Here is a 25,824-nt window from a genome sequence, read left to right as displayed (position 1 = left end):
AATGAGAAGAGGGGTGAGTGAGGACACTGTCTGGGACAAGCCAGGTCAATGGAGGTCACTGGAGCAATGTTGATTGCCAGGAGCAGAAAGCCAGACCCTGTGTTTGTTTTGACGTGGAAAAGAAACTTCTGCGTTTAGTGACATGGGTCTATAAGGTGGAGGTTTCAAAAATGAGAGAGGAGCTGTTCATGGTGACCCTTTAATTGCTGTCATGACATACAAAAGCAATGCCATTAGACTACTGCTCTGCAAAGATAACTAAGTTTCACCCTCATTGATTCAATTCAGTTTGCCCAGAATATGATTCTTTCTTCCTTTCCTCCCTTCTTAAAAGGGCGGTGATATGAATGCTCAGTACTTTTACTTGAGGCAGAAGGCTGAAGGATTGGAGATGCTCTGGAGAGGTATCTGTTCAGCAGGAAATTGCCAGCTCCTGGGGAGCAAAGGGCTTCACAGGCAGAGCAAGACTGGTCAGCAACGTGTCCCAGTCTGGAGCAGAAGAGGTGGGTGGGAAGAGGTGTTGGTGCAGACTCAGACTACGTCTACTTGTGTGAAGCACCAGAGAAGTCAAATGAGAGATTGGCTTGATTCAGGTTGAATCAGCTCCTCCCCAACAAATCACAGTACAAAGACCCTGGGCGTCAGTGAAGCTTTCAGTTAACAGCTACGGATGGGCTGAAAGCTGTATCCACAAGGACTTGCTGCTGAGGCTGAGCCAAGCTATTTGTTGTGCAGTGCTTATCCACCTGTAAAAAGGCAGGGATCTTCCATGGGCACCACCTTCTGCAGGCAAACACTAGCAGACCACTTGTGAAAAATACACATATGTATTAAACAAACAAACAAACAAAACCCATAAAGCTTTGAAATGCTGGCTTATCTTTTCTTTTCCCCTTTCACCTTCCTTTTTTTTTTTTTTTTTTTCGTCCATTATCTCTTTTGCTGGATAATGCAATGAATGATGAACATTTTCTTCTTCATTCCTTTTGCCTCTCCCTGATGTTTCTGCATTTCCTCAGCTTTGGAGGCACACTGACCAGTTAAAACAAAAATAGATGAATCCTGATCACCAGAAAAGAAAAGCCAGAGGAAGAGAGATTAAAACTTTTCAAAGTGTTTCACACGTGCAGGTCTCAAAATGATTTGACACGAAAATCTGGTAAGGACCTGAAAACTGGAAATACTGTTGAAAGTCCAACTCAGTCCTGAGATGGCAATTCTGTTATTTGGCCACCATGAGCAGGAAAGTATAGGATGCTTCTCATCACCTTGTGAGGATACAATGAAAATTTATGGGAAGCTGCAGTGTTTCCAGTCCTCTGTAATGGACTTTAATGCATTTTTTATAGACATCAGTAACAATGTGTCTAGATCCACCCAAAACTCCAAAGCCAAATCAGCTTTGGGATAGAATGGAGGAATTTACTTTTTCCTCACTTTCACTGCTGGGACAGACAGCCTTCCTCCCTTATGAGGTAATTTAATTTTCACATTATGCTTTATGGGATATCCTTTATTTACCTAATGCTTTCCTGTCGAGTCTTTTCAGACTATGAATCTTGTATATTTTATATACACAAAGGTGACTTTTCCTTCCTTTAATGACCATGGCTTATCAGTGCAGGCAACCGATACTGGACTCATAAATATGTCACTCTCCGGGCTGCGGCAGCCCCTTCTGCTTCGTAAGGCTGCTCCTTGCTGCTCGCTCCTCCCTTCTCTCCCCGCATCTCCGTGGTCCACTCGTCCCCTCGACTCCGCTCAACTTGCCATTGGCCTCTATAAATAAATCGCTGATTTAAGCTATAGGTGAAAATCATTGTGAAAGGAGCACGCAGAGGAATGTAATACAAGGTCGGTGGAGCCAGCGCCTTCCGACTCCAATTAAATATTTCCTGTAAGCCAGTGCCAATTGTGCATCTTGTAAGAACATTTGAAAGCGGGAGCTTGAACTCCAAGGGACCCTCTCGCCTCAAAACCTGTTTCCTGTTTAACAAGATTTAACAAGCAGAACCAAACATGCGCCATCAGCAACAAAAGTCATTGTAAACGGCTCCAATGTGCAAAGGTGCTGTGTTTCCTCTCTGCCCTGAGCGCCCACCAGCCCCGCCAGCCAAGCACGGGGTGGCTGCAGTGCCATGGGACAGCACAAGTAAGTGTAGGCTGAGTTGCTTTGCTGAGTGAGGTGTAAGAAAAGAGCAAAAAGAGCCTTCGCCAAAGGGGTCGGATCTCGTGAGGTGAAAGCTTCAAAGCTTTGCCCCCCTCTCTGAGCTTTTATGAACAGAGGATGGCTTCTGACTGTCTGTGATAACGTTTGCTATGTAATGTCTACCTCTTCAGCCTTGGTGCTTACGAGATGCCACGTGGACAGGCTGTATCTGAGCTGAGCTCCCCGCCCAGGCAGAAGAAAAAGACCAAAGCAGAAATCAGCCACCACCAGCCTTTTATGTGCAATTAGTCTGGTCGTGATGGCCCCAATATTTAGGAAATCCATGTGATACCCATTTCTGGCTGTAGTTGCAAGGGTAACACTGAAAACGTGTTCGCTGTGGCCAAGGACTGGGCACACAGGGATGCTTCTTAGAGGGCTGCACAGTGGTAAGAAACATCCACCCACATACATACATTCATATGTAAAATAAATATGTGTAAACAAAAGTGTATGCATTTGCATCTCTCTCTATATATGTAACAGGTACAAATTCCAATGTATTATGATCACTGTACCTCTCCCTCTAAGCCAAAATATTTAACACTTGGCATAAATCCTCCAGGTGCTCCTGAGATAACCTATGTCTGGGGCAACAATCCTATCCATTTGCTGCGAACAGTAGTGGCATTCATACACCAAAACCGTACAAATCTGACTGAAGTTTCCATGTGCACAGCCTATGTCTTCTGGAATTAGCTGCTATTCCCACCTGTGACACCCTAATGCCAGCCAACATCCAGGCAAAAGCTTATGAGAAAAGGGGGGATGAGTGTGAAAAAGAACAAGATAAATGCTGTGAAATGGAGTTTAGTACAATGAAGGTAGCTGCATCCTCCATAACTGCTCACACACTGCTCAATAACTTTCAGCTGTGGATGTTAACAAGAGGATGCTGTGAGCTTGAGGTACGAGACACGTTAAAGCTGACTGTCCATTGTTAGGGTGGAGTAGAAGCTGAGAAATGGGATGCAGACTCTTCAGCTACATGTTAGATGGGTTGCTTTTTATTTGACATCCCTCATTTATGGATATAGCTCAAGTAGGGCCATCACTAACACAGCTGAATAAAAGTAATGTGTCCAAACCCAGGGCAGGAAGCTCCCTCACCTCTCCCTCCGTATACACACAGTGAGGGGTCATCTGAGAACCAGGCTGGGAGAGGAGCTTGGGGCTTCTGAACTTGCATGAAACCACCTGGGCAGACATCAGAGAGGGACAATACTTCTCCAGGCTGCAGTATTAGGGTGTGCTTTTAATTGCTCATAATTGTTCGTAACTGTTGTTACTGACAGCTGAAACATTAGCACCACGCCTGGGAGTGGGAGAGAAGGTGTGATGGGAGCATCCAAGGCTGCTGTCCTTCCCTGGAAAGCAGAGAATTGAGTAACACATCTTGAGCTGGGGCTGGTGCCAGCCAGTGGTTTAGTCTGGGGTAGAGCTGGGGTATGGCTGGAAAGGGACGGGCTCCCAGTTTCCGTAATCTAGGTCATGGAAACTAATAATCTAGATAGCACTCATTGCTTGTTATTACTTTGGTGCCCATGTGCTGACGTGGCCAGTTTTATCATCCTAAAGTGACTCCAAAATCATGTGTAGAAAAGGGAGGAAGGATGTATTGGTTTTCCCTTGTGCAGAAGGGAAACTGAGGCATGCCGAGACCCTGTGTTTTGACTCGGATTTCTACAAAGTGTCTGGAGCACAGCTGGGTGTTAAAATCGGAAACTGTCTCGTTTCTCTGCTTGGGAGGAGGAGGGGATGGGCAAACTTTTCCAGACAGGCGGTGGGGTGGATTAGCACTAAAGGGGATGCAGACCTCGGTCACTCAGCTGCCAGCAGAAAGGAGGGGGAGTGCAGCGAGGCAGCTGGTGGAGAAACAGGTGCGAAGAAGGTTTCCCGATAGCTCTGCTGTCATCCTGCTTTGAACCCTCGGCTCCTCCGTAAATCTTCCCCTTTGGAAATCTCTCTTCAAAGTTTCGTTTCCTCACGTTCCTAAAATAGTTCTTGATAAGCAACATGTCCTGCTGGTAAAGCCCTTTTGGTTACTTTCCTAGTAATCTATTTTCATGTTTTCTCACTGTGCTTCAGCTGCTTGCATTCCCATTCGGAAAAAAATATTGATGAAAAAAAAAAAATAAATCCAGCCAAGGCTTAACGCAACAAAAAGGGAAAATATTTAGGTTTAGTAGCGCAGCAGGACCTTGTCTGTCAACTGAAATTCCAAGAAATGCCATAGCTATGTGTTGGTGAACCTGTACCTAACCTCTCACTGGAGAGACATGAGAGCTGTTCTGGAACAGGGCCTCCTGGGCAGTCCTGGGTGGTGGGGGAAGCAAGCTGGCAGAGTATATGGGGACAAACATCACCAAATTGCCTTGAAACCCAGTCCACGTCCCAGCTGTCCCCACCATGTAGGAGAAAAGTGGGGAATCACTGCTATCCCCAGTTAATGAACTTCTGCCAGGACTCCTCCCTCAGCTTTCTGGTGCCTGCGGTGTTGTGTTGTCCCACAGCTCCTGTCTGGAAAAGATTTTGGCATGTAGGCACGTAAGTTTGCCTGGGAGAAAGTTGGCCATCCTTCTTTGTAGGGCAAGAGTTCTCACAGAGAGTCGTAATGCCATGGGAGCCCAGGACTGCTGAAGGAACGGGGGTGCTGGAGGGACAAACAAGTGTGCAGGTGAGGGGCACTTGGCTGTTTGTGGTCTCTTCAGGTGAGCTCTCTGCCATTCCTTGAGACAAGTGCAGAGTCTCTGTATAAAAAGCCACAGCAAGAGGTTGAGATCTTATAGAGACGGCACCCAGAAAAGGATGAAAGGCTTTTCTGGAGTGGTTTGGATGCGTGGTGTTAGAAGAGTGGGACATCTGGTGAGAGCACCCAGAGAAAAGGCTCCATCTTAGTGTAATGCTCAGGCATCAGCTTTGTCAGTTCTGAGGACCAGGAAACAAGATATCAGGACTGTGGGCTTCTCTTACGAACAACTTTCTGCTGATTTTGGGTGTCTAGCCACAGATGAAATAATTAGTGCCAGTTCTGAGGCTGTTTCCATATGATCTGCCAGGGCTGTTCCTTGCTGTAAGAAAGGCAGGATGAACATTGTGCTAAAAGTGACTTGCTCATGACAACCCTGCTTTTAATTCCTCAGAAGTGTGAGGTAAAACCATAAGCTAAACATGGACAAGGTCTGCCTGTAGCCTTCAGAACAATTTATCCAGGCTGTTCCCTGGCCCTGGTAGCGTTTTCTTCTGGGAACCCCTTGGCAGCCTGGCTGAGCTATGCTGGTATTGCAAACAATCACCTCTTCTTTCAGCGGACCTCTTTCCTCATCGTGCCAAGCCACACATCCATCTGGGGCCAGAGGAAAGACCTTTTCCCTTGGGAACATAGTGGTTGGGAAGACCCCTCAAAGGGCCAAACCCTATCAATGCTCGTTCCCTAACCCCCAAGCATGTCAGGCTGCACCATTTTCCCAAGGCAGCAGGCAAGGGACACGTGTGTGCACACAAGCAGCAGGTAGGGAGCTGCTCGGTGCCTCCAGGAAGGCCAGGACAGACTGTGCCTGTCTGTATGGGTCCGGTAATTTGATGGGGAAGAGGAGGGAGTCAGCCCCTAGCCCTCAGCTCCTGCTGCAGGAAGATGGAGGGCTCTTCTGCACGGAGAGGTGGAACGAAGCTCTCCAGCTTTGACAATATTCCTTAACAGATAGGTCACCATGGTGTAGCTACCCCATGAGCAGACAGCATGTTTCTGTTTGGTTTTCATGTATTTATTCCCACTCAAGTCTGACACAAACAAAAAACACTGCCCCCAGCTTAGCCCAAAGGTGACCTTGTGGCAACACCATCTCAGAAGTACCCAAACTGCACACGCCCAAAACACAGACACACATTTTTCTAGAGTCAAGAAGTCTTTTGTGTGGGTTCGCAGTGACTTACAGGCATTTGGGAGTGAATCAAACAGGAACCAAGACAATAATTCCTCTAGTGCACATCAGATCTCAGCAAAATACCCCTATACTGTGCTTCAGCCTCTCTGCTCAACCACCCTGCAGGCAAAAGCCTAGTTTTTCTGGGATCAGAGATGTCCACCATGCTACACGGTACCCTATAAAATCACCTTTATTTGTCCTGACTCTGAACTGCAGATCTGATGGCAGTCTCATTAGGGTCAGTGGTAGTTTCTCATTGTTCCTCACAGCTTCTCATTGACTGCCACGGCAGTACAAGAAGGCTCCGTCCAGAAAGCCCCTAAGAGTGACTTTTAAGTCATCTTAGAATTTAAACATTTAAATATCAAGCATTTCAATGCCAGTGTTGGTGTTGCTTTCCCATGCTACTAAAGATGTGTTTTGTTTTTTTTTTCATACTGTGAGGAGTTTCTCAGTGGTGCCTGAATCCTGCGGAGAAAGTTTGTTCCCACTCATCTTAACCCTAATAATTGTAGCAATCTGATTTTAAAACAGGGAATCAGGAAAGATTGCGTAAATGATTCACTTTTTGTCTATGTTGCACATGTTAAACATGCAGAAGGAAGAAAATTTAGAGTCATCAAAGCACAATTTCCAAACAGACTTGCATCATTAAAAAGCCATTTAGCTTCGTAGTTCAAGGTTAAGTTTGTTCCCAGAAGATGAGGTAATTTAGTAAAATAATAATGCTCCCATAAAACAAACCCCATAATAGCATTCAGCCTTAGCGGCTGCAAAGGAAGGAAACTGTAACCTCTGTCAAAGCACAGGGATGAGATTAGCATTAATAAAGCATTCCTCACGAAGCAGAGTGATAGTATATGGGGGAAGGCACATCCAAATAGCTCTCATTTCCACAACGTTTCCTCTCAGATATGGGCTTTTTAATTAGCCATCGGAAAGAAAACTGAAAGTGCACTTTCTCCTTCTCAGCTTCTCCCTGGCTATTAATCTCGGTGCTGAAAACGGTGCCACCAGTCCATCATATTGTTATGAGCTAGTGGAGACGTAAAAGAACTGCATTCATATTCCTTATCACAGCCCAGAGGTATTTCCTTTGTGTAGCTAGGAGTATTTTGATTAGTTTTGGCTGTGTCTGCAGGGAAGACACAGTTTATATTTTCCACAGCTAGCATCATTTCTAGAAATAAAGCATCAATCCAGCACTCGCCGCTATTTATTGGTGGGGTTTAATTGCTGAAGGGGTTTCATTGTTGAGCCACAGTCGTTCCTTTTTTAACTCCTCTTGGTTTCATGACTAAGATTTGAGGCAAAACATTGATAGTGAATTGTTTCTGGAGCCAGGCAGTGATTTTCAATGAATCATTTATTTGAGGAATGTAACATTTCCCCCCGGAGACTCCACTGGCCACCAGCAGACGTGGGTAATCACTCATCTGCAGAACCACAGAGGTACTCTCTTGAGAGCGATTTCAGAGGGCTACCTAGCCCCTTTTTTCCTCATATCTGGTCTTTCCCTAAGGTTTTTGCTTAACCTGCTCTAAAAAGGATGTGTGATGGGGAGTCTGCAGTCTCTGGCTTTCCCTTAGCATTGCCTGTACCCTTATTGACGGGTGACCCATCACTTCCATCTGACACAGAAACAGAGAAAAAAATATTCCTATATTCCTTTTCTCTGTGCAGCAGCTTTACACCTCCGAAACCCACTACCTAAAACCCTTTTTCTTCCTTTTTCTGGAGTTGGATGGGCAGTCCCCAAATGCTGAATTGCGCTGCAGATGGTGCAGCAGGAGGGATCTGAGCCCCCATGGGAGCCTGGTGGTGGTGGCACTTCGTGGTGGCTTTCCAGTAGGAACAGCTCCCAGACAAATCTGGTAGCAGTAGGTCAGCGTGGCACAGCCCTGAAAAAGCCTGAAAAAGCCTGTGGCTTTTTACCACATGGAGGGGAAAGGAAAGAGGAAATGTTCTCCTTCCCCTCCACAGAAAGGGCATGTGGCGACAGCCCCTAGGTAAGAGCCCTGAGAGCAACCAAAGCCTGAGAGAAGGCTTGCAACAAACTTTGCTTCTCGCTTGTTGCTAAAGCCTTGCCACAAAGAAAGAAAAAAATAAAAAGAAAAAATAAAAGAAAAAATAAAAGAAAATCTGGCTCTTCATAGATGTACAGGCTTTGCTCGAGGGGACTGATGGGAAACATTACCCACTTTGGGGTATTACAGGCTTAACACACACTTACACTTTCCTTTTTGAGGTTGCTAATTTTACGTGACTAAATTAGCTGAGGAAACCAGATTTAAAAAATTAAATGCTGGCAGAGTTCCCGCTGGCTTAAGGAAAAGTGGGGCTGTGTTCTGCTTTGTTTTATCTTTTGTTTCAGTCAGAAACCCGAAGCAAGCAGAAGCCTTAGGAGTGCTAATTGGGGATCGACACAAGCCTCTAAATAATGTTATGACAACCTGTATTGTTCTGTAGGTGGAAAATGGAAAAAGAAAAAAAAAAAAAAAAAAGGAAGAAAAAAGAAAACAATGGCAAATGGGCCACTGATTCATGGATTCCTGTCACCTCAGAAGTTTCCTACATTAGCAGCCTATGAATATAGCTCCAAATGAAGGACCAGGGTCCAATTCCCTGTGAACTTGCTGGAGCTGTTACTAATCCTCCAAGTGCTTTTACGCCCTGCCTACGCTTTGCCTACTGGAGCAGCACAGCCTTATAGACAGCAGCCCCCAGAACAGCTCCGCTCTCCTGGATGAGCCCTTGCTACATCCCCCAGCAGCAGCAGCCGGGCAGGAGCATCAGGGACACGAGGTGCTGCACCTCGGGGCTGTGAGGACACTGGGTTCCCAAGCCAACCGCTGCTTTTCTTTGTTACCCTGTGTCCCTTATGGGGCATGTGAGAGCATTGCTCCTGGTGTGGAGGCATCAAAATAAAGTAAGCTAACCCCGTGTCTGCCTGGAGCAGATTCCTTCTGCCCTCCCAGCATATGCCTCAGAAGAGTCCTTGTCTACTGCCAAGATCTCCCTATGCCCTACAACCCAGGGAGTAATTAAAAAGGTATCTTAAAAATGTAGCAACATTGCACAGTCAGCAGGTTTTTAGATCAAAACAATGCCTTCAGTGAGAGAAAGGAGCTTCCCGCTCTGGAACAATTCCTGGTCCCCTGGTCCCCACAATGCCATCACAAAACATCATTGTCTTGGGTCTTCCTATCTCCAGCGTGTCACTGGGATGGCGTGAATGAAGCCGCTATTTGCAGCATGCAGCTCACGCCAAGCTGGTATCAATGAAGGCACTTAATTGCTCTTCTTTGCAATATGATGCAATTGGCTCTTCTCTAGTAGCTCTTGTCAGCGCTGAGATCTCATGACTCAGTGTCATGAGGGAGGCTTCTCCTTCCTGTGAGCAGCAATCAGCTCCCCAGCAAATCTCCCTGGGCTCCTGCATATGTGAGGACACCTCCTTTCTTTGTTGCTGGCTTCAGGAATGCAGCAATCAGACGTGCACCAAAAATAATTGTATTCAGATGAAGATAGCGAGGTAAGGTCCTTTGCTCCTCTAAGAAATGCTGCAGGATGTAGGTAACGGTGGCTATACTTCCGTATACCGTATATTAATAACGAAACGGGTATTGAACAGTGGTTTGGGAAGTATTGCCAGGGCTTGCTTTGGAGGCTGGAGACTCTACAGCCAATGCTGTGCTCTTAGCAGATGCTAAAATTGTGCCAGATAGTGCTAGCGCCCAGAGAGGTGGCTGGGCACTGCCCGTTGCATCAACCATCAATTTAACCCTTCCTGGAGAACACCCCTGGTTAGAAAGCTGATGGTGGAGCAGCTGTTCAAAAGAGCTCAGTTCCCTCCATCCCTTTCAATTTGTGTAAAGCTGATGCTTTAAGCTTCACAAGTGTAAAAAGTGCATTCCTCAATGACAGCTAGTATGAACAAACTCTCCCCAAACTATGAAAACTGACCCCTTTATGAGATTCTCCTTCCCGTAATGCACTGCTAAAACTCAGGAATCCCCTTCAAATCCTGGTGAAGGTATTTAGATTTGAAGGTATTTAAGATGTTGGGGATAGGAGGAGAAAAAAAAAAAGAAAAAGAAAAAGGAGGGGCCACTTTATATGGCTATTATTTATTTATGTATTTATTTTTGTAGGCTTCTCTGAGTGCTGCTGACTGTTGTCTGGGACAGAATGGTATGTCAGTTTTGTCAGCAACCAGAGCTTCTTCTGCTGCACACCTACAAAAAAAAAAAAAAAAAAAAATTCAGGAGCTGTTTTTTAGGGGGTTGACCCAATTCGTAAAGCCCATAAACCACCCTTACAAGACTAGTGTGGTGCCAGCAGTGGTGGAATGGAGCTGGGTGAGGTGCTGCAGGGTGCAGATGAAACGTTCCCTGGCTCGTGGTGAAAACAGCAGCACCCTTAGGAACATTCCCCTTCCCACCTACCACCACCACCTTCTCTCTCTCAGAAACACAAACAAGCCAACTTGATTTGCATTTTCATAGCTGGGAGTGATTGCCAGATTAATGAGCGCTGCTATTTATATCTAAATAGCCACAGCCCTAAACAACAGTTTGTAGAGCATCACTATGGATGGCTCTGTGCTATGATTTGGAGGGATGCAGGCAGACCTTGTCGTCAGAAGAAGAAATACATCCAAACTACAGAAGTGCTTTAATGAACATTAGACAAACTGAGGGAACTGGAAGAGATGTGTGAGCAGTGAGTGATGCAGTGTATGCAGAACTGGCTGGTTTACCATATTACACCAGTCTTAATCCTGTTCATAATGATTCCTTTTTGCTATCCTTTGGCTATCTTAAGTGTTACAGCCCCGTGTGGGACCTGGGCAGCACACTGTGCCACCTAACCCCAAGGGTACCAGCATCTTCCCCCTTAGCCCAGAGCTCGTGAGGCAGTCCTTGCAAGAAATCTCCCCCCGTACTGTTTTGGCTGAGTTTCTGCTAAGTGAATCTCTTGGCTCAGTGCAGAGCTTGCAAGGCCACTTAAATCTCTCTGACCCTTTAATGAAGTTTTTAAAAGGGCTTCATAAATCTTCATCACTAAGAATTGCTTAAAGCCCTGCAGGGTTTCTGTAGTGGCATTAACCACTAAAACAAGTAGACAGGCTTGGGTATATTTATTGCATTCATCTTCATTATTCCGTGGGTTTTCCTTCTTTCTACTCTTTTACATAAGCTACAGCCAGGAAAGGGAGAACAGGAGGGGGATCTCTGACTCAGTATTGCTCATCCAGCTGCTTGTAACCATCCACTATGACTGTGTGAGATCAGTCCTCTTCTTGAGTATGATTGCTGTGCAGGCAGCAATTGTACGCCCATCATTTAGATGTTCTTATTCATTTGTTTTTTGGGTAGACCTGTGTGGAGCCAAGAGTTGGACTCAATGATCCTTGCGGGTCCCTTTCAATTTGGGATATTCTATGGTTCTATGATTTGTAGAGTGCCATGGAAGAGCTCCATTGTAGTCACCATATTATTTTATTTTTAATTTATTTGCATTACAATAATGCATACTAATTTCAGGAAGGACTGGAAAAGTGCATGTGGACCAGGAGAGAATGAACATGCTTGTGCAGGCAAACAAGGTCTTATTGAAAAAAATGATACTGCTTAAATTTGGTGAAAACACAGGTCACAAGTAACAAAATCTTCAGAGTCCCTGGTTTACGCTGAGACTGGAAGGAAAAATAACAGGTGATTAACATGGTGGGGGCTCAGAAAGCAGATTGTGATGTGAAGGCCAGCTAACTGAGACACCGAAGGAAAGTTTCAACCCTTGTGAATTGCATCTTCTTCCATTGACTTCAGCGGTTTCTGGATGAGGTCACGCTCCGATGCAGTCACACGTGAACAAGTTGGATGATTGCTTTTTATCTAGGGAACTGCAGAATGGGTTATACTATGCTGTCTTCTCTAGAATGCATTGGAAGGGGCTAGGAACACACTTTTACCCTAATGCGCAGGAGATTAGATATTATCTGACTTCCTGTGTGTTAAAGGCTATGCAAGTTTGCCCAAGCGCTCACAAAACCGTATGCAAAAATTTGAATGAGGTTATAGCTTTTGAGTCCCCAAGAGACAGACATCACAGGCAGAGGACTGAAGAAATCAAAGGGCCACCATCACCTGAGGTCCACGGCGTGGCAGGAAGCTGGAGAGATAAGAAAGAAGGCCTGGGAGATTTCAGCAAGTGACTCATGGCCTTTACTTTGAGAGAAAAATGGAAGAACCCCAGATCCTGGCCAGAATGACTTGGGAGATGTTCTTACTCAGTTCTGAATCACTTAGGCAACTTCATCCTTAGCATGTAAGCAAAATAAATAAGACTGTGATCAGAGACCCACAAGGAATCACAGCTGGGGAGTGTAGGTGGCTGTAACCCTGTGGACAAGACAACGTCTCCAGCTTCATGACTCTTTTTAAACCCATCCATTTAGGCCTTCCACTGACTGAATGTTAGCTATCTAAATAAATGTCTTTAAGGATATAGGCCTCATGATTTGGCTGAGGCTTTGCCTATGCTGTATTTCCCACGATAAAACTCACATGACTGCAAATCTCTAGTGTAAATTAACTGCATTGGGATAGAAAAGCAGCACTGCTGCAGCAGTTCAGTACAAGGGATTTGCAGCAGAGATGCTTGGTGGCTATGAAAACAGTCAGGAAAGGCAATGTTTAAGTTCATACAATGAACTATCACACCTTAGCCTTTGGCAACTGAACTGCTGCAACCAGCCCCTGTCCCAGATGCTTGTTCCCACCTCTGGCCTGCCGTTGTCACCTCCTCAGTCGTGCCAAAACAACTCCTTGCAGGACAGTGCTTAAATCAGAGCACTGAAGTGATGGAGGTTTAAAATAAACCTTTTGCAGGAGGAGGAGAGAGGGAGATGTTTTTAATTGTAACCACTTCAGGGTCTTTCTTCCAGCCTGGTCCCATTAACACAAGTGGAGAAGGCCATGGACTGCTGGGCTCCAGGCAGAGGAGTCCCTCCAGGCAGTGGGAGGGCATTGCTTAATCCAGCATTGCACCAAAGCCAGTGCACTGTAGAAGAACACCCTCCAACACACAGAATTATGCCTTCCATACCTGGGTCAAAGTCAGACCCAAGGCTCCCAGGCACTCCATTTACTATTCCAGCTCCTAGACCCTCGTGGCCTTAATTTTAGAATGTATTGAGTGCAAGCCAGCATTATTATTAATAGAAACAAATAGACACTGAGGTTTCCCCTGTTTTATAAATGAATATTCATTATAATCATTAGCCTCCTGCAAAATTTGATAGTATAGCTAGATGTCACCCACTAAAATCTATTTAAATACAAAATGCTCAGTAAACAGAATAAAAAAACATCAGAAAAGATGGGGAAAAAAAAACTTTATTCAATGAATTTTTTTTACATGATCAACAAAGAAAATATTTGTACATTCCTTAAATAGCATAAAAAGTTCAAGGAAAAACATCTGAAAAGAGTTCAAAAGGTTGCAATGCAGATATGACTTGGCAATTTGAGGAGTAATTCAGCAACTTGCTTTTGTTTTGGTCTCGGTCATTTCTGAGCTTTGATGAGCTTTGCTGTGTGAGAGTGAGTTATATGTGCATAGCTTTGGTTATATGCTACAGTTCAGACACCTTAGCGATTTGCTTCTGTTTGAACAAGAAATACATCTGCTTGCATACAAATGTTACTGCTGGATTGCACCAGCAGAAACACCAGTGAAGCATGTAAAATCCAGACAGTTTTCAAACTGCTGTCAAGTTCTGAAATCAGTAATTAATTACTTAAATATTTTTGGTGTTGAAATGTTGGTGGAAGTTTCCTAAAAGACCCCCTGTGATATTGACTGAGTTTCAAAGCACTTTTCAGCAAAATGGGCCAGCAGTTTAATTTCCAGTGCACTGAAAAATTAAGTAGTACCCTGAGTCACACAAATCAAGGAATACTCCCTCAGGTCTCCTGATCTATGTGCTGGATCACACCAGTTCCTGGATGCTTGGGTGTACAGTCAGGATTTAAATTTAAATTACTAGGCTCTCAGTATGTTTAGTACGTCCTTCAATTCTCTTCTACTAAATAGAGCCAAGGGCATAGTGAGTCAGTTTCGTAATTAGATGATATAATTGTCTCATGAACTCTGTACAAATTACCTCTTCTCTGTATTGTTTTTGCAGTGTATTGTTTTTCTTGAATAATATGGCACATTTCCAGTTTATATTGCAGTCAATAAATTACCCTGGTTTATAGCCTGATGGCCCAAAAAATGAATAACTGACATCAACAAAAATAATTAAGTCATTATCCTTTTTAATACTGTCAGTACTGCTCATTTAGACCACTACATTTATTTTAATTATAAACACATTTCCCTAAAAGTATCATTTTGCCTTTTTTTTTTTTAACTTTTTATTTTTTTACCAAGAGGTGACCACAGATGAGCCACTTTGCTCAACTTTTAACAAATTTGGTGATTCTAAGCTTGACGCTAGGGTGTAGCGCTGTAAAGGAAACTGCATTTTAGTACATATTAATTAACTAGGTCAACTTGTGCAGGCCTTTCTCCAGCAAAACTCCCACTGGAGCTTGGTCCTTAATCATTAGGCTTTATTTACTTCTGGAGCTTTACACAGCAGGATTCTGCTTTCCAAATAGAGGGCCGATAAAATAATTCAGTCCATTAAGCGGTGCAGTTTTGACAGACGCTGGGAACCACTGTAAGGCTGAATAGTATAACAGTTATGTATTGCTAGTCTTTTTAGTGAGGTGTAATTCTAGATTTGCTGGATTCTGCTTTTATAGGAAGAGCTGGGTGGGTTCGAAGTAGCCCATAAGCCAGCCCCTGAAAGCCCCTGGGGTGTTTTCCCCAAGCTCCAGTCAGCAACAGAGCCCGGAGTGAGATGGTGCCTTTTAACCTCCCTCCCCACCCGCGTGGCACTTCTCTCCCTTAACCATAACAAAGCAGGGAACATACTCTGCTTTCGCCGTGATAACACTGTCTCTATCCAAAATGCCCAGCCAACGTGAAGGGTTCAGCCTAGCTGCTCTCAGTTAGCGCTCGGCTCAGCTCTCCGAGGGCCGGGCCTCATTTCGGCCAAGGGAGTCACCCTGATACCTTCAGCGGGCCTCCTTTTCCAGCTCGGCTTTGATTGTTTTGCTTTCTGCTTCTCCCTGCAGCTTCACCCTAGTCGGCTCTGTGTTCCCCGGGTTCAAGAGAGTAGCTTTGGGTATCATATATTATTTTGTAGAGAGTATTTTCGGCTTTCTAGTAGTTACAGCTCACAGCCATTAGTTTCTGCTCTCTACGCTTATGAGAGGAAACACTCGTGGAAGATGTGTCACCCTTTGGACCTCACAGGCACACGTAGTTCCAAGCAGGCACAAGCAAAATATGTTTTTCTATTTCTTGCAAGCAGAAATGAAGTTAATTTGTTTGGAAAAGTCCCGCTAAAGGAAATGTCATTCAGCAACTCTGTTGAAGCTATCAGAAGCAAAACTGAGCCGATATGAAAGCTTAGCACGGGCAACAGGCAGGGTTTCTGAGGTCAGTAATAATTATTCTTGCAGGGAGTAAGAACTAGAGGAAGAGTACAGCTAAAAGTCTGGGTTTAGGCTGAATTACATCCCCCTCAATTTCCCTGAGCGAAACATCTTGGAGGGTATTCATGTTGGTCCCTACTTTTTCCAGGAAATGAGTTTTTAGCTTTAAACCCGAAGCACAGATGGGGTAGTTTAAGGCAGTTCAGGGGCTGTTGCTTTCTCCACGCCCTGGTCACTGGGCAGAAAATGAGAGGATTTGCTGTGGTTTCTGGTCAGATGCTGAGATCTTGGCTTCTGATCCAGGCTGTGAGAGGCCAGATGTAACAGACCTTTTCTGCCACCCCAGGTGTGACCCCCCTCAGCCAAACTGAAAGGGAGAGGAAAATTCGAAGCACTTGCTCCATCCTCTCAAAATGAACCCATTTGTTTCACAGTTGGTCCTTTACCAGGTTAAATAATTCAGAGACAGTGAGAAAAACTTTGTTTTGGGTAAAAGGAAATATTTTAACTGATACGAGGGGAAGAGTTGTGGCTTTGCTTAGAAGCTGAAACGCTTTGGTTTATGTAATGTTACCTACAGCTGTGGTCATTACGGGCCGGTTGGTACCTCCTGGCTGTCATGGTAGGGGTGTTTGGGGGAATGCTGACAGCTTCCCTCAGCTTCCCCCTTCCTGCTGTGCAAGCCGTCAAAAATCTGTGCCCCAAAATCACACTATGTGCTCTGCCTTACCTAAGATGTAAGAATTGAGCGTCAGCATGAACATTTGCTGCCACCTCACTTCCTTGTGCCTGTCTTCAGCCTCCTGCCGCGTGCTGCATGTACTTCACGTCACAGAAGAAAACTCCAGACCATGGGAGCTGCCTGGATGTGGCACGGGAAGGATGAAGGACTTGGAGTTCAGCCCACATGCTCAGCCCGAGGACATGGTGTGAGTGGAGACCCAATAGCAGCTGCAACCTCAAGTCCTTTGCTAGGGAGAAGCCAATGAGCCAGCTGAGCACTGCTGAGCTTTCATCTGCAAGCACACCTGGGGCTCTGTTGGGTTTAGCTGTGATACCACCAGATGCTATTGCTGCAAATGCTCTTTTCACCTTGCTGCCCAGCAGCAAGAACAATGCAAGTTTATAGGGCTGTGCTAGCCATGGGGCTGGGAGGTACCCTCTCTGCCATCCCTAAAGGGGTGCTGTTAACCTGTCAGAGCTCAACATAAAACAAGGAACATCTACCTTGCCCTTAGAGCTGCTAAGCTCGTTATAGGATCTACGGGAGTTGCTGAATTAGAGCTGCCTGTTTGTTTGGGATCAATGCCTTCCCAGCTGTGGCAGCCGAAAGCTCTGCGTTAGGCGTCCATGTATGGATCTGGGCTTTGGGACAGGATCTGCTTAAAGCCAGCTGGGTTAAGCTGCAGTCGTGCCCTGACGGGCCGCGTGGCACTTTACCCTGCTAATGTCCCAACAGAGCAATCTGTGAGGTTCATTGCTTCGCCAGGTATTTCCACAGAGCTCTCATTCTCGGGACTCGTTCTTATTCTCCAGTCATCATGAGTTGAGGACAAATTCCATCTAAATGAGTAGCCTAAAATCATATTCAGGATCTGGATAAATTAGCAAAATCACAGAAGCAGGGCTTCTTTGCAAACACTGATTCACATGCACTCAAATCCGTGTTTGATTTCACTGTCAGAAAAACTAACCTACAGAATGTCCTAACAATGAAAATGCACTGCTGCAAAGCTGAAGCAAGGCATGCAGTATGTGTAAATCTATCCTAAAACATTTTCTTCTCCTTATTCCACAGCTAGATGTTACAGTTGTGTGTGGCTGAACTTATATTTGATTGTCATCACTAAACGCTAAGAGCGTGATCCAGATGTGATCCTGGTTGCAAACGGATGTTAGCCTTAAATCCCCGAGGGTATCTTGTTATACAGTTGCTTGGTATTATGTTCAGAGTTTATTGAAAACGTCTAGGTCCTTTTATTTTATTTTTTTTTTCTCGGAAATGCTGGTCACTGTACAGCCTTGCCATCACATTGATTTACTCGGAGGAGTGGTTACTCAAGAAAAGGCTTGCTAACTCTGTCCATATTATGAATACTGAAGAGAAAAAAAAAAATAAGAAAGAAAAAAGCACATTTGGATTACTCCCACATACTTTGCCAATTCTGTGTTAAAGCTTTAATTCCTTACACATGTATTATGTCCAGCAGTGACAATAAATGTAAGAAATGATTACAGAGAGTAAAAACCATCCTTATGTGTAACCGACCACAGCACTTCTTGCTCGTAGCCATCTGATCGGGATGTAAAATAGAGTGGTTTGGTGCCTTGAAATTAATTCGGCTATGACCTTTTAGAAGACACCAGTAACAGCAGCGGGGCGATGCATTGCGGCCACCCCGTTACAACCATCTTTGGGGACAACCGGCTGTCTAATTGCGCTTTTCATTATTTGAAAATACGGGTGTCCATTAACAATTAGTTGCAAATGCAATGCGGCCGGCAATAACGGCGGTACAAAGCAGCATTTTCCTAAAAGAATCGAAAAGAGTGAATTATTTGCACAGCCTCTTCGCTCCTGGAGGCTTAAGGGAAAGGGGATGAACACCTCGGGCGTTACGTGCACGGAGTGGAAATCGCGGCACATTCACGTATTTATTTATATTTAGCATCCCCACCCTGCCTGCAGGGCGCCTGCCTCCCGGGGCAGGAGGCACCGGCCTCCCTTTTAGGGCGACGAGGAGCGAGGCTATTTGTTAATGGGCTGCCTAATTACCCCGAGCCGCTAACTGCAGCCTGCCGCCCTCTGATGTGGTGCCTTGAATTTGTTGGCGTCGGGCTTGTTGGTGCTGCTGTTGTTTTTTTTTTCCTGCAGGATTTTAATTTCCAGAACTGGTCGGACCCGCTCTGGGAGATATTTTAACGTTTTCTAATGAACCATCAGCCCGAGCAGGAGCAAACCCCAAAATTTTGACCTTATCCGCGGAAGAACAATCTGAGAATTGTAGTTTTGGAGTAAGGAAGAGTTTTGCTCAAGTCAGATCGCAATTTTCGTTGGTTTGTTGTTATCTGGTTTGTGGCCGGTTCTTTTCCTGTTACGTCTTTTTCATCTTTTTCATTTTTTCCTCCTTATCTTTTTCTTTTTTACCCCTTTCTTTTACATCTGTTTCATTTTTCTTCCTTTTTATTTATTTATTTTTTACCTTTTTCCTTTACATCTTTTTCATATTTTTTTCCTTTTTATATTTTTCTTTTTTTTTTTACCTTTTTCTTTTAAATTAGCCTTGGTCTCAGACGCTTCGGTAAAACGGCTAAATGGTCATCAAAATTGTTTCCCAACGGGAACCGGGTGCTTCCGACAACTGCCAACAGCAGCGGTGCTGTTTGCTCCGGTTTTTCAGAGCAAAACCCCGCAAAACGGAGCCAGTGTCGCCAGGTGGATGGATGCATGGATGGACAGACAGATGGATGGATGGATTTGGTCCCACGGCAAACATCGCGCTGGGAGCTTTTGCCCGATCCTGCTGCTTTGTGGCGTTTCTTAGCAAAGACCAAAAATAAAAATAATAATAAAAAAAGGAGCGCAGCGATGCGCGGCGGGCTCGTTTGGAAGCACAAAACGATATTTTCTTAGCGGCGTGGGATAATGCCCTGGGAATATGTCTAATTTTTATTTGAAATTTGTCTGATTTTTATTTTTTAAAGTAAAAAAAAAAAAAAAGTCTCTATAACCTCTGCTGTGGGGACGAAGGGGAGGCAGGATGGGACTGGGTGGAGGCTGACACCGCCGTGATAGCGCAGGGGGAGGACGAGGAGCTCTCCTAGAGGATGGGGAGGCAAGGGATGGATGAAGCCCGGTCCCAGCCCTTCGGAGATAGGGAGGGAGGCAACTACGCGGCCGCTACGGGAAGCAGCGAAGGGGTGAGGGTGGGTTTTTGGGAACTGGTCTTTTCCCGGAGCCCTCCCAGCACCTGGGGGGGGGGATCGCCCTAACCGTGCCCGCCCCGCCGGTACCGGGGCTGCCTGGCGCGGCCGTCGGAGCCTCTCCTCCGCTCCTTGCGCTGCTTTTAACACCGCCTTTTTCTTTTTTCCTTTTTTTTTTTTTTTTTTTTAAGGTTGAAATCATTAACCAGGCGGAGCTCGGGGGCTGGAGGGAGGGCAAATAAAAAAAAGAAGCTGCAGATCATTATTAAGGGAAAAAAAAAAAAAAAAGAAAGGAACCCGCTCTCAACCACCTATCCCATAAAAAATCCGCTGGTGTGTGAGTGTCGGGGTTTGAAAGCCCCCGGGGAAATCACCCCAAGGCACGGCGGATCAGGTCCCGGTGGTGCTGGGGGGGAGCACCGGCAGGCTGCAAGGGGAAAGGACCCCCGGATCTCCCCCTCTCCGCAGGCCGGGGGAGGCTGCCCGGGGCCGGGGAGCAGCCGGAGGGCAAGGCTGGAGCTGCAGGCCGGCCTCGGAGCGGGGGTTTTGGGGAAAGGACAGATAAAAAAAATAAAAGAAATGGAGTGAGATGCAATGAAATGAAAAGAAGAGAAGTGAAATGAAAAGAAGTGAAATGAAATTAATAAAATAAAATAAAATAAAATAAAATAAAATAAAATAAAATAAAATAAAATAAAATAAAATAAAATAAAATAAAATAAAATAAAATAAAATAAAATAAAATAAATAAAATAAAATAAAGTGACCCACCCGGGGCCGGTGCCCGCGGCGGTGGCTCAGCCCGCTTCAATGTCACAGCCGCCGGGGACTGGAATCGCTCCGTATCACGGGGTGGCCTTGATAAAAGGGTATTTTAAGGAGCTCGGATAAGGGAGCGGGAGCAGAGCGGGGGGAAGCTGCCGGCACGTCTCCTGCAATACCCGCTGGGCTTATCAGCCCGGCCTAAACTCGCCGGCAGTTTCTGAAGTACATTAAGTTACATAAACACGGCTCGGGGAAGAACTCGCTCCACGCCGCGACAGTCCCCAAAGTGACCCCCGCTCGGGGCTGCCCGCTGCGGGGACCGGCCCTGCACCGAGCTGGGGGCCGGGGAAGGAGCGGGCAGGGCGCGCCCGCAGACGGCTCTCCCCCACCCCTTTTTTGGGAGGCCGAAATGCCCGTGAGGGGCTTTGCCTTAATTGGATGCAAACCCTTTTAGTATTTTTTTTTTTTAAATCATCCTTCCCTTTTTGGCCACGACGGGCAGTTCCTTGCTGCCTCGGCTCCCCGGGGTGCCTCCAAGCTCCGAGCATCCCCTTGCGGGGTTTCCCTCGGCCCCAAAACCCCCCCACCCCATCGCGCATCCCGCCCTGGTGCCACCGCCCCGCCGTGTGCCCCGGGCTGAAAAATGACGTCACGCGGGGATTTGGGAAGGCGGTGACGTCACCAAGAGGGAGCAGCCGAGGGCTGGACCCGGGGGCAGAGCTGAAAGGAGAAGGAGCGAGGGTGGAGGGGCAAGGGGTGCGTGGGGGCGGTTTGCCACGCTGGCCCCAGTCCGGCTGGGCTTGCTAAATGGGAAAATGAAGGAATTGCAATTAATATTAATTAATAAAGGGCAGTTACGGGGCGCGGCGGCAGCCTGGCTGGGATGAAGAGGCGTTTGCATCCTTCCCCCGCTCCTGGAGCGTATTTTTTAATTTATTTTTTTTAAGTGAAAACACGGAAAAAAAAAAAATTAAAATTAAATAAAGTGGCAAATTCGTGTCGGCAGAAAAGGCGGGGAATTTCGAGACGACGAAGCGTTTTCTGTTGAAAATTACCCCCACGAAAGAGCGTCTAAAAGTCAAAAAGGTTAAAAAGAAAAGAAAAATCCCTCCAATCTCTGCCTTTTTTTATCAGGCAGGGCGACCCGAGGAGCGCTGTTCATTAGCCAGAAGTTCATTAGCCCGCCTTTAACCCCACAGGGAACCGGCTCCCCAGGCACCCGCTCGTCCCTCCCCGACCCCTGCCGCGACATCCCCGCAATCACGGCGCGCGATAAAGCCTCGCTGTCGCGACACGTCCCCCCCCTCCCAGGCGCCGGCGGAGCAGCTGGCTGCCCCGTGCCACATCCCCCAGCCTCTGTCGTCGCCTGCCCCAGGTCACCTTTGCCTTGCGACCCCCCAGGAGAAGCGGGGCCCGGGCCCCGGGCTGGATGCGGCCCCGGCGAGCCCGGGCTGAGCTCTGCTGGCAGCCCTGGCCGCGGATGCGTCTTTCTGGAGGGACTGATGATGACAGATACCCAGCTGATAACCTCTGGCGAACCGAGTTATTTTAATTTCCAGTCACTTTCCTGCTAAGTGCCGTATCGCTTTGTACACAGCTGAGATAAGAGGATAGGGCTGGGGAGGGGGGGAGGAGGGGGGGGGGGGAGGGGGAAGGGTTAAAGGGAGAGGTTTTGGGGGGGGGAGAAAAAGGGAAGAATGAGAAAGAAACAGCGGAAAAATGCCTACCGCCTGCTGCTGGCTTGGCCACATCCTACGGCCGGCTTTGGCTTCACCTGATGGCTGGGGCAGCTCAAGGAGGAGCCACGGTTTTTCCCTCTCGGATGGCTCTGCTTATAAGAACCGGGAGATTTGGGGTCGTTCACCTGATCCCTTACAGCGGGAGCCAAGGGCACATCCTCCGGGGCACAAAAAAATCCCTGAGAAAACGTGAACATTCCCCCTAAACGGGGGAGGGAGGAGAGGGGGGGGGGGGGGAGGCACTCATTGTGCTTTAAAATCATCATCATCATTTCTACGAGCCCCCTCCGCTCACCCCCGGGCAGGGGGCCGCTGCCCCCTCCATCCCATCCCATCCATCCCATCCCATCCCCGCGGTGCCCCCCCCGTGTCCCTGTATCCGCGTCCCCGTCCCCCCCCCCCTCGACGGGGCGGCCTCCAGGGCGCCCGCCCCCTCCGTGGCCGAGCCTCGGGCCGGTTTCGCCGCCGGGCCTGGCACCCCCGCGGAGCTCCGTGTTTGTTTTAGGGCCGGCCGAGCCCAATCAGCGGCTGCTGCCTGCACTTTTCCGGCAGGGCTGCGAGAGGCGCCTCCTCCTCTCTCCTTTTTATACATCCAGCCGCCCGCCGCCGCCGCCGGACTCGCCGCCGCCGCTCGCCCCCCTCGCCACCGGATTTACCTCCCCGGGACCCGGCCCCATGAGGGCCACCGGCTGCAGGTTTGCCCCGGCCCTTTTTCTCTTATCCCCGAGCTTCCCCGGCCCCATTTCCCCCCCGCCCCGCACAACCCACCCCGGGGCCGGCCGCCGAGGGGAGCCGAGCCGCTCCCGGCCCGGGGGAGCCCCGGGGAACCCCGGTGGGCAAACATCCGAGGCCGGTGGCTGCAGCCCTTATCTGGCCGGCCCTTATCTATCTGCCCGTTATCTCGCAGGGGGATAGGGAGAGGCGTCCCTGGCTGCCGGGGGGTGGGTGGCGTGGGGCCGGGCGCGCTGCGCGGGTCGGGGGGCGGTTATCTCGGTGGGCTGAGGGAGGGGACCCCCACCGGAGGCTTTGCTCGCTGTCACCCCTCGGAGTCCCCTTTCCCTTTCTGCTCTTTCCCCCCGAAACGCAGCGGGTGCCCGCCTGCCTGCGTGCCCGTGCCCCGGCGGCCCCGGGATGCCAGCGGTGCCCGGCTGGCGGCGGGACGGTGCCGACCCCAAAAGGACCTGCTGGGGGTCGGGGCCGTCCCGCTGCCACCGGCTCCTGCCCCATGCATAGCACCCCCAGCCCCGACCCCATCACAGCGCACACGTCGGGGCCCGGCCCCTGCGCATCCCCCGGCTCCCGGGTGCCTTCCCTCCTCCTCCTCCTCCTCCTCCTCCTCCTCCTCCTTTCCGTGACCTTGGGCTGGAGACGAGCAAAAGAGCGGGGCTCCCGGCGGAGAAGCTCCCGTCTCCCCCCGGAGAAGCACCCTTCAAGGGATCGCCCTGCTAATTGTTTTCTCGGTGGAACCGACTCAAATGACTCATTCATTGAGGCAGCGCTAACAACAACAAGGGCAGCGGCGGCGGCCAAGCCAGGGGACACGTCCCTCTGCCCCCCCCTCGTCCCCACACCCTCCCCAGAGCCCGGTGGGGACAAGGGGGGCAGCGGTGGGGCGGCGTGAGCCATGGGGCGCTCGGAGGGTCCCCGCTGAGCCTGGTTGCGGGCGGGAGAGCGGCTGTCCCGCTCGCTAACTTTGTTGTTATTATTTCTCTCCCCCCCTCCCTCCCTTTCTCCCTCCTCTTTTGTGCCCTCCCTCCCCGCCCTGCCCTGCGGACCCCCCTCCCCTCCCTCCTTCCCTCCCTCCCTCCCTCCTCCCCCTGCCCTCCTCCCTTCCCCATCCCCACCCAGCGGCTAGAAGGGGACCTGGATGGCCGTGGCTGAAGGCGGCTGGTGCGTGCTGAAGCGGGGCGCTGCGGACTCCGGCGCTTCCTCCTGCCCCTTCGCGGCCAGCGAGCCGGGCCCGTCTCCTCCTTCGCCTTCCTCCTCCTCCTCCTGCAGCGGCGGCGGCTCCCAGGGCGAGCGCAGCTCCTCCGAGCCTCCCGACGGCGGCCCCCGGCCCGCCCCGTCGCAGCCCTCGGGGGTCCCGCAGCCCCCCGGCCCGCCCGGCTGGGAGGACGTCCTGCTCCTGGCGGATTTCCAGCGAGCCACCAAGCTGATCTGGGCCAGCCGCGGCGCCAAGCCCAGCGCCGGCGGCGCCGAGCAGCCCGAGGAGATGTACCAGACCTTGGCCATCTCGGCCGCGCAGGGCCCCGCGCCCTACGACGGATCCCCGGGCGGCTTCATGCACTCCTCGCCCGGCTCGCCCGTCTACGTGCCCACGACCCGCGTGGGCTCCATGCTGCCCACGCTGCCCTACCTGCAGGGCAGCGGGGCGGCGCAGCCCAGCCACCCGGGGGGCGGCCACGCCGTCTGGTCGCAGCCGGCGGCCGAGAGCCCCTCGTACGGAGCCGGCGGCGGCTCGCACCCCTCGGGCCGCTTCCCCTACTCGCCCAGCCCGCCGGTGGCCAACGGGGCTTCCAGGGAGCCCGGAGCCTACGGCAACAGCCTGGGCGCCCGGGACCAGTACAGCCCGCTGGCTCGGCCCCTCAACGGCTCCTACCCGGCGCCCTACACGTCCTACGTGGGGCCGCAGCTCACCCCCGCCTGGCCCACGGCGCCCTTCGAGAACTCCATGCTGCACTGCCTGCAGGGCCGGGCCGCCCCCATCCCCGTCCGGGCCCCCAGCGCAGGTAGGAGCCGGGACGGAGCGGGGGGACGGGGGGGGGACGGCACGGGACGGGGCGGGCGGGGGACGGGGCGGACGAGGGGATGGGGCGGGCAGGGGAACGGGACGGGACCCACGCGTGCCCGTGGCGGGACACGGGGGCGGCTCCTGCGTTGCTTTGGCTTTCTTCTCCCTTTTATTTTTTCGGGGGTGTCCCCCCAGCGAGTCGCCGGCCGTAAGGGTTTCCCCTGTTTGGTGCTTTTCGGCTTGCCCCTAAATACGGGAGTCCGGTGAAGGATTGATTCGCTGCGGGTTTTTCGGTCCCGGAGCTCTCGGGGAAGCTGCCGGGCTCGCTCAGCCCATGTGCGGTTATTTATTGAATCTGCCATCCATTCTATTGCTTCGTTTAAAAAGGATTTAAAATAATAATAATAATAATAATTAAAAAAATAAATAAAACCAAACCAACCCCGCTCCGCTGACAGGAACGAAAAACGCCGTTAAAATCCTGCTGCCCAAAACGCCGCACCGTCCCGAGGGAATTTTGCTTTCGCTTCAGAGGTGTTGTCACCTTTTTTACTCCGAGGGAAGGCAGCTGGCGGTGGCGGTGTTTTAAGCGCCGAAGTGGCGGCCGAGCCGCAGCGATGCAGCAGCGGGCAAGGGAAGGTTAACGATTATTGCAGCCTCTTCGGCTCTAGAACATATTTAGGTGGCTCTCTAGAATATATCCAGGTGCCTCTCTAGGATATATTTCGGCAGCAAACACGTATGTAAATACAGAGGCGTGAGGGGGTCCTACACAGGCATGTATAGATGTGTACGTACACCCACACGCAGGCACTGGAGCAGCGTTTGCTTTAATCCCAAGCTGCCCACCAGGGAGGCGTTTTTACGCCCGCCGTGATTTTTCCCTTGCAGTGCAATGTCGCCGAAAATTCCCCGATCCCGTTTGCCCTTTCCCTCCCGGTGCCACGGGACGGGGTTGGGGCTCCTGGAG

The 25,824-nt window shown here is 49.3% G+C and overlaps 1 protein-coding gene and 3 long non-coding RNA genes across 7 annotated transcripts in view; 2 read left to right on the top strand and 2 right to left on the bottom strand.

Moving 5' to 3' along the window:
• The first annotated feature begins 9,484 nt into the window (after positions 1-9,484).
• On the top strand, positions 9,485-19,235 carry LOC137850919 (uncharacterized). Its single transcript, XR_011092893.1, has 4 exons — positions 9,485-9,670; positions 10,290-10,329; positions 16,495-18,710; positions 19,097-19,235. It is a non-coding gene; the product is annotated as an uncharacterized lncRNA (long non-coding RNA).
• LOC137850918 (uncharacterized) lies at positions 14,540-19,036 on the bottom strand. The gene is made up of 2 exons (XR_011092892.1): positions 18,960-19,036; positions 14,540-18,227 (listed from the first exon to the last, which is right to left on the bottom strand). It is a non-coding gene; the product is annotated as an uncharacterized lncRNA (long non-coding RNA).
• LOC137850917 (uncharacterized) lies at positions 19,153-23,963 on the bottom strand. 3 transcript variants are annotated; one of them, XR_011092891.1, is made up of 4 exons: positions 22,780-23,963; positions 22,112-22,325; positions 21,765-22,000; positions 19,153-19,235 (listed from the first exon to the last, which is right to left on the bottom strand). It is a non-coding gene; the product is annotated as an uncharacterized lncRNA (long non-coding RNA). The 3 variants fall into 3 exon arrangements; XR_011092890.1 differs by having other exon boundaries at positions 21,765-21,951; XR_011092889.1 differs by lacking the exon at positions 21,765-22,000.
• Positions 22,514-25,824, top strand: part of GATA6 (GATA binding protein 6) — a 19,781-nt gene continuing 16,470 nt past the window's right edge. Inside the window, exons 1-2 of one of the 2 annotated variants that reach the window (XM_068671451.1) lie at positions 22,514-22,818; positions 23,972-24,852. In XM_068671451.1, coding sequence (XP_068527552.1) covers positions 23,991-24,852 — 862 coding nt within the window. In that variant the 5' untranslated portion in view covers positions 22,514-22,818; positions 23,972-23,990. The remainder of the gene's footprint in view (positions 22,819-23,971; positions 24,853-25,824) is intronic. The other variant, XM_068671452.1, reaches the window with a different exon arrangement.

The sequence above is a fragment of the Anas acuta genome, chromosome 2 (genome assembly GCF_963932015.1).
Source record: "Anas acuta chromosome 2, bAnaAcu1.1, whole genome shotgun sequence".
Classification (NCBI taxonomy): Eukaryota; Metazoa; Chordata; class Aves; order Anseriformes; family Anatidae; genus Anas; species Anas acuta.
This window is presented reverse-complemented; position numbering and strand designations above follow the sequence as displayed.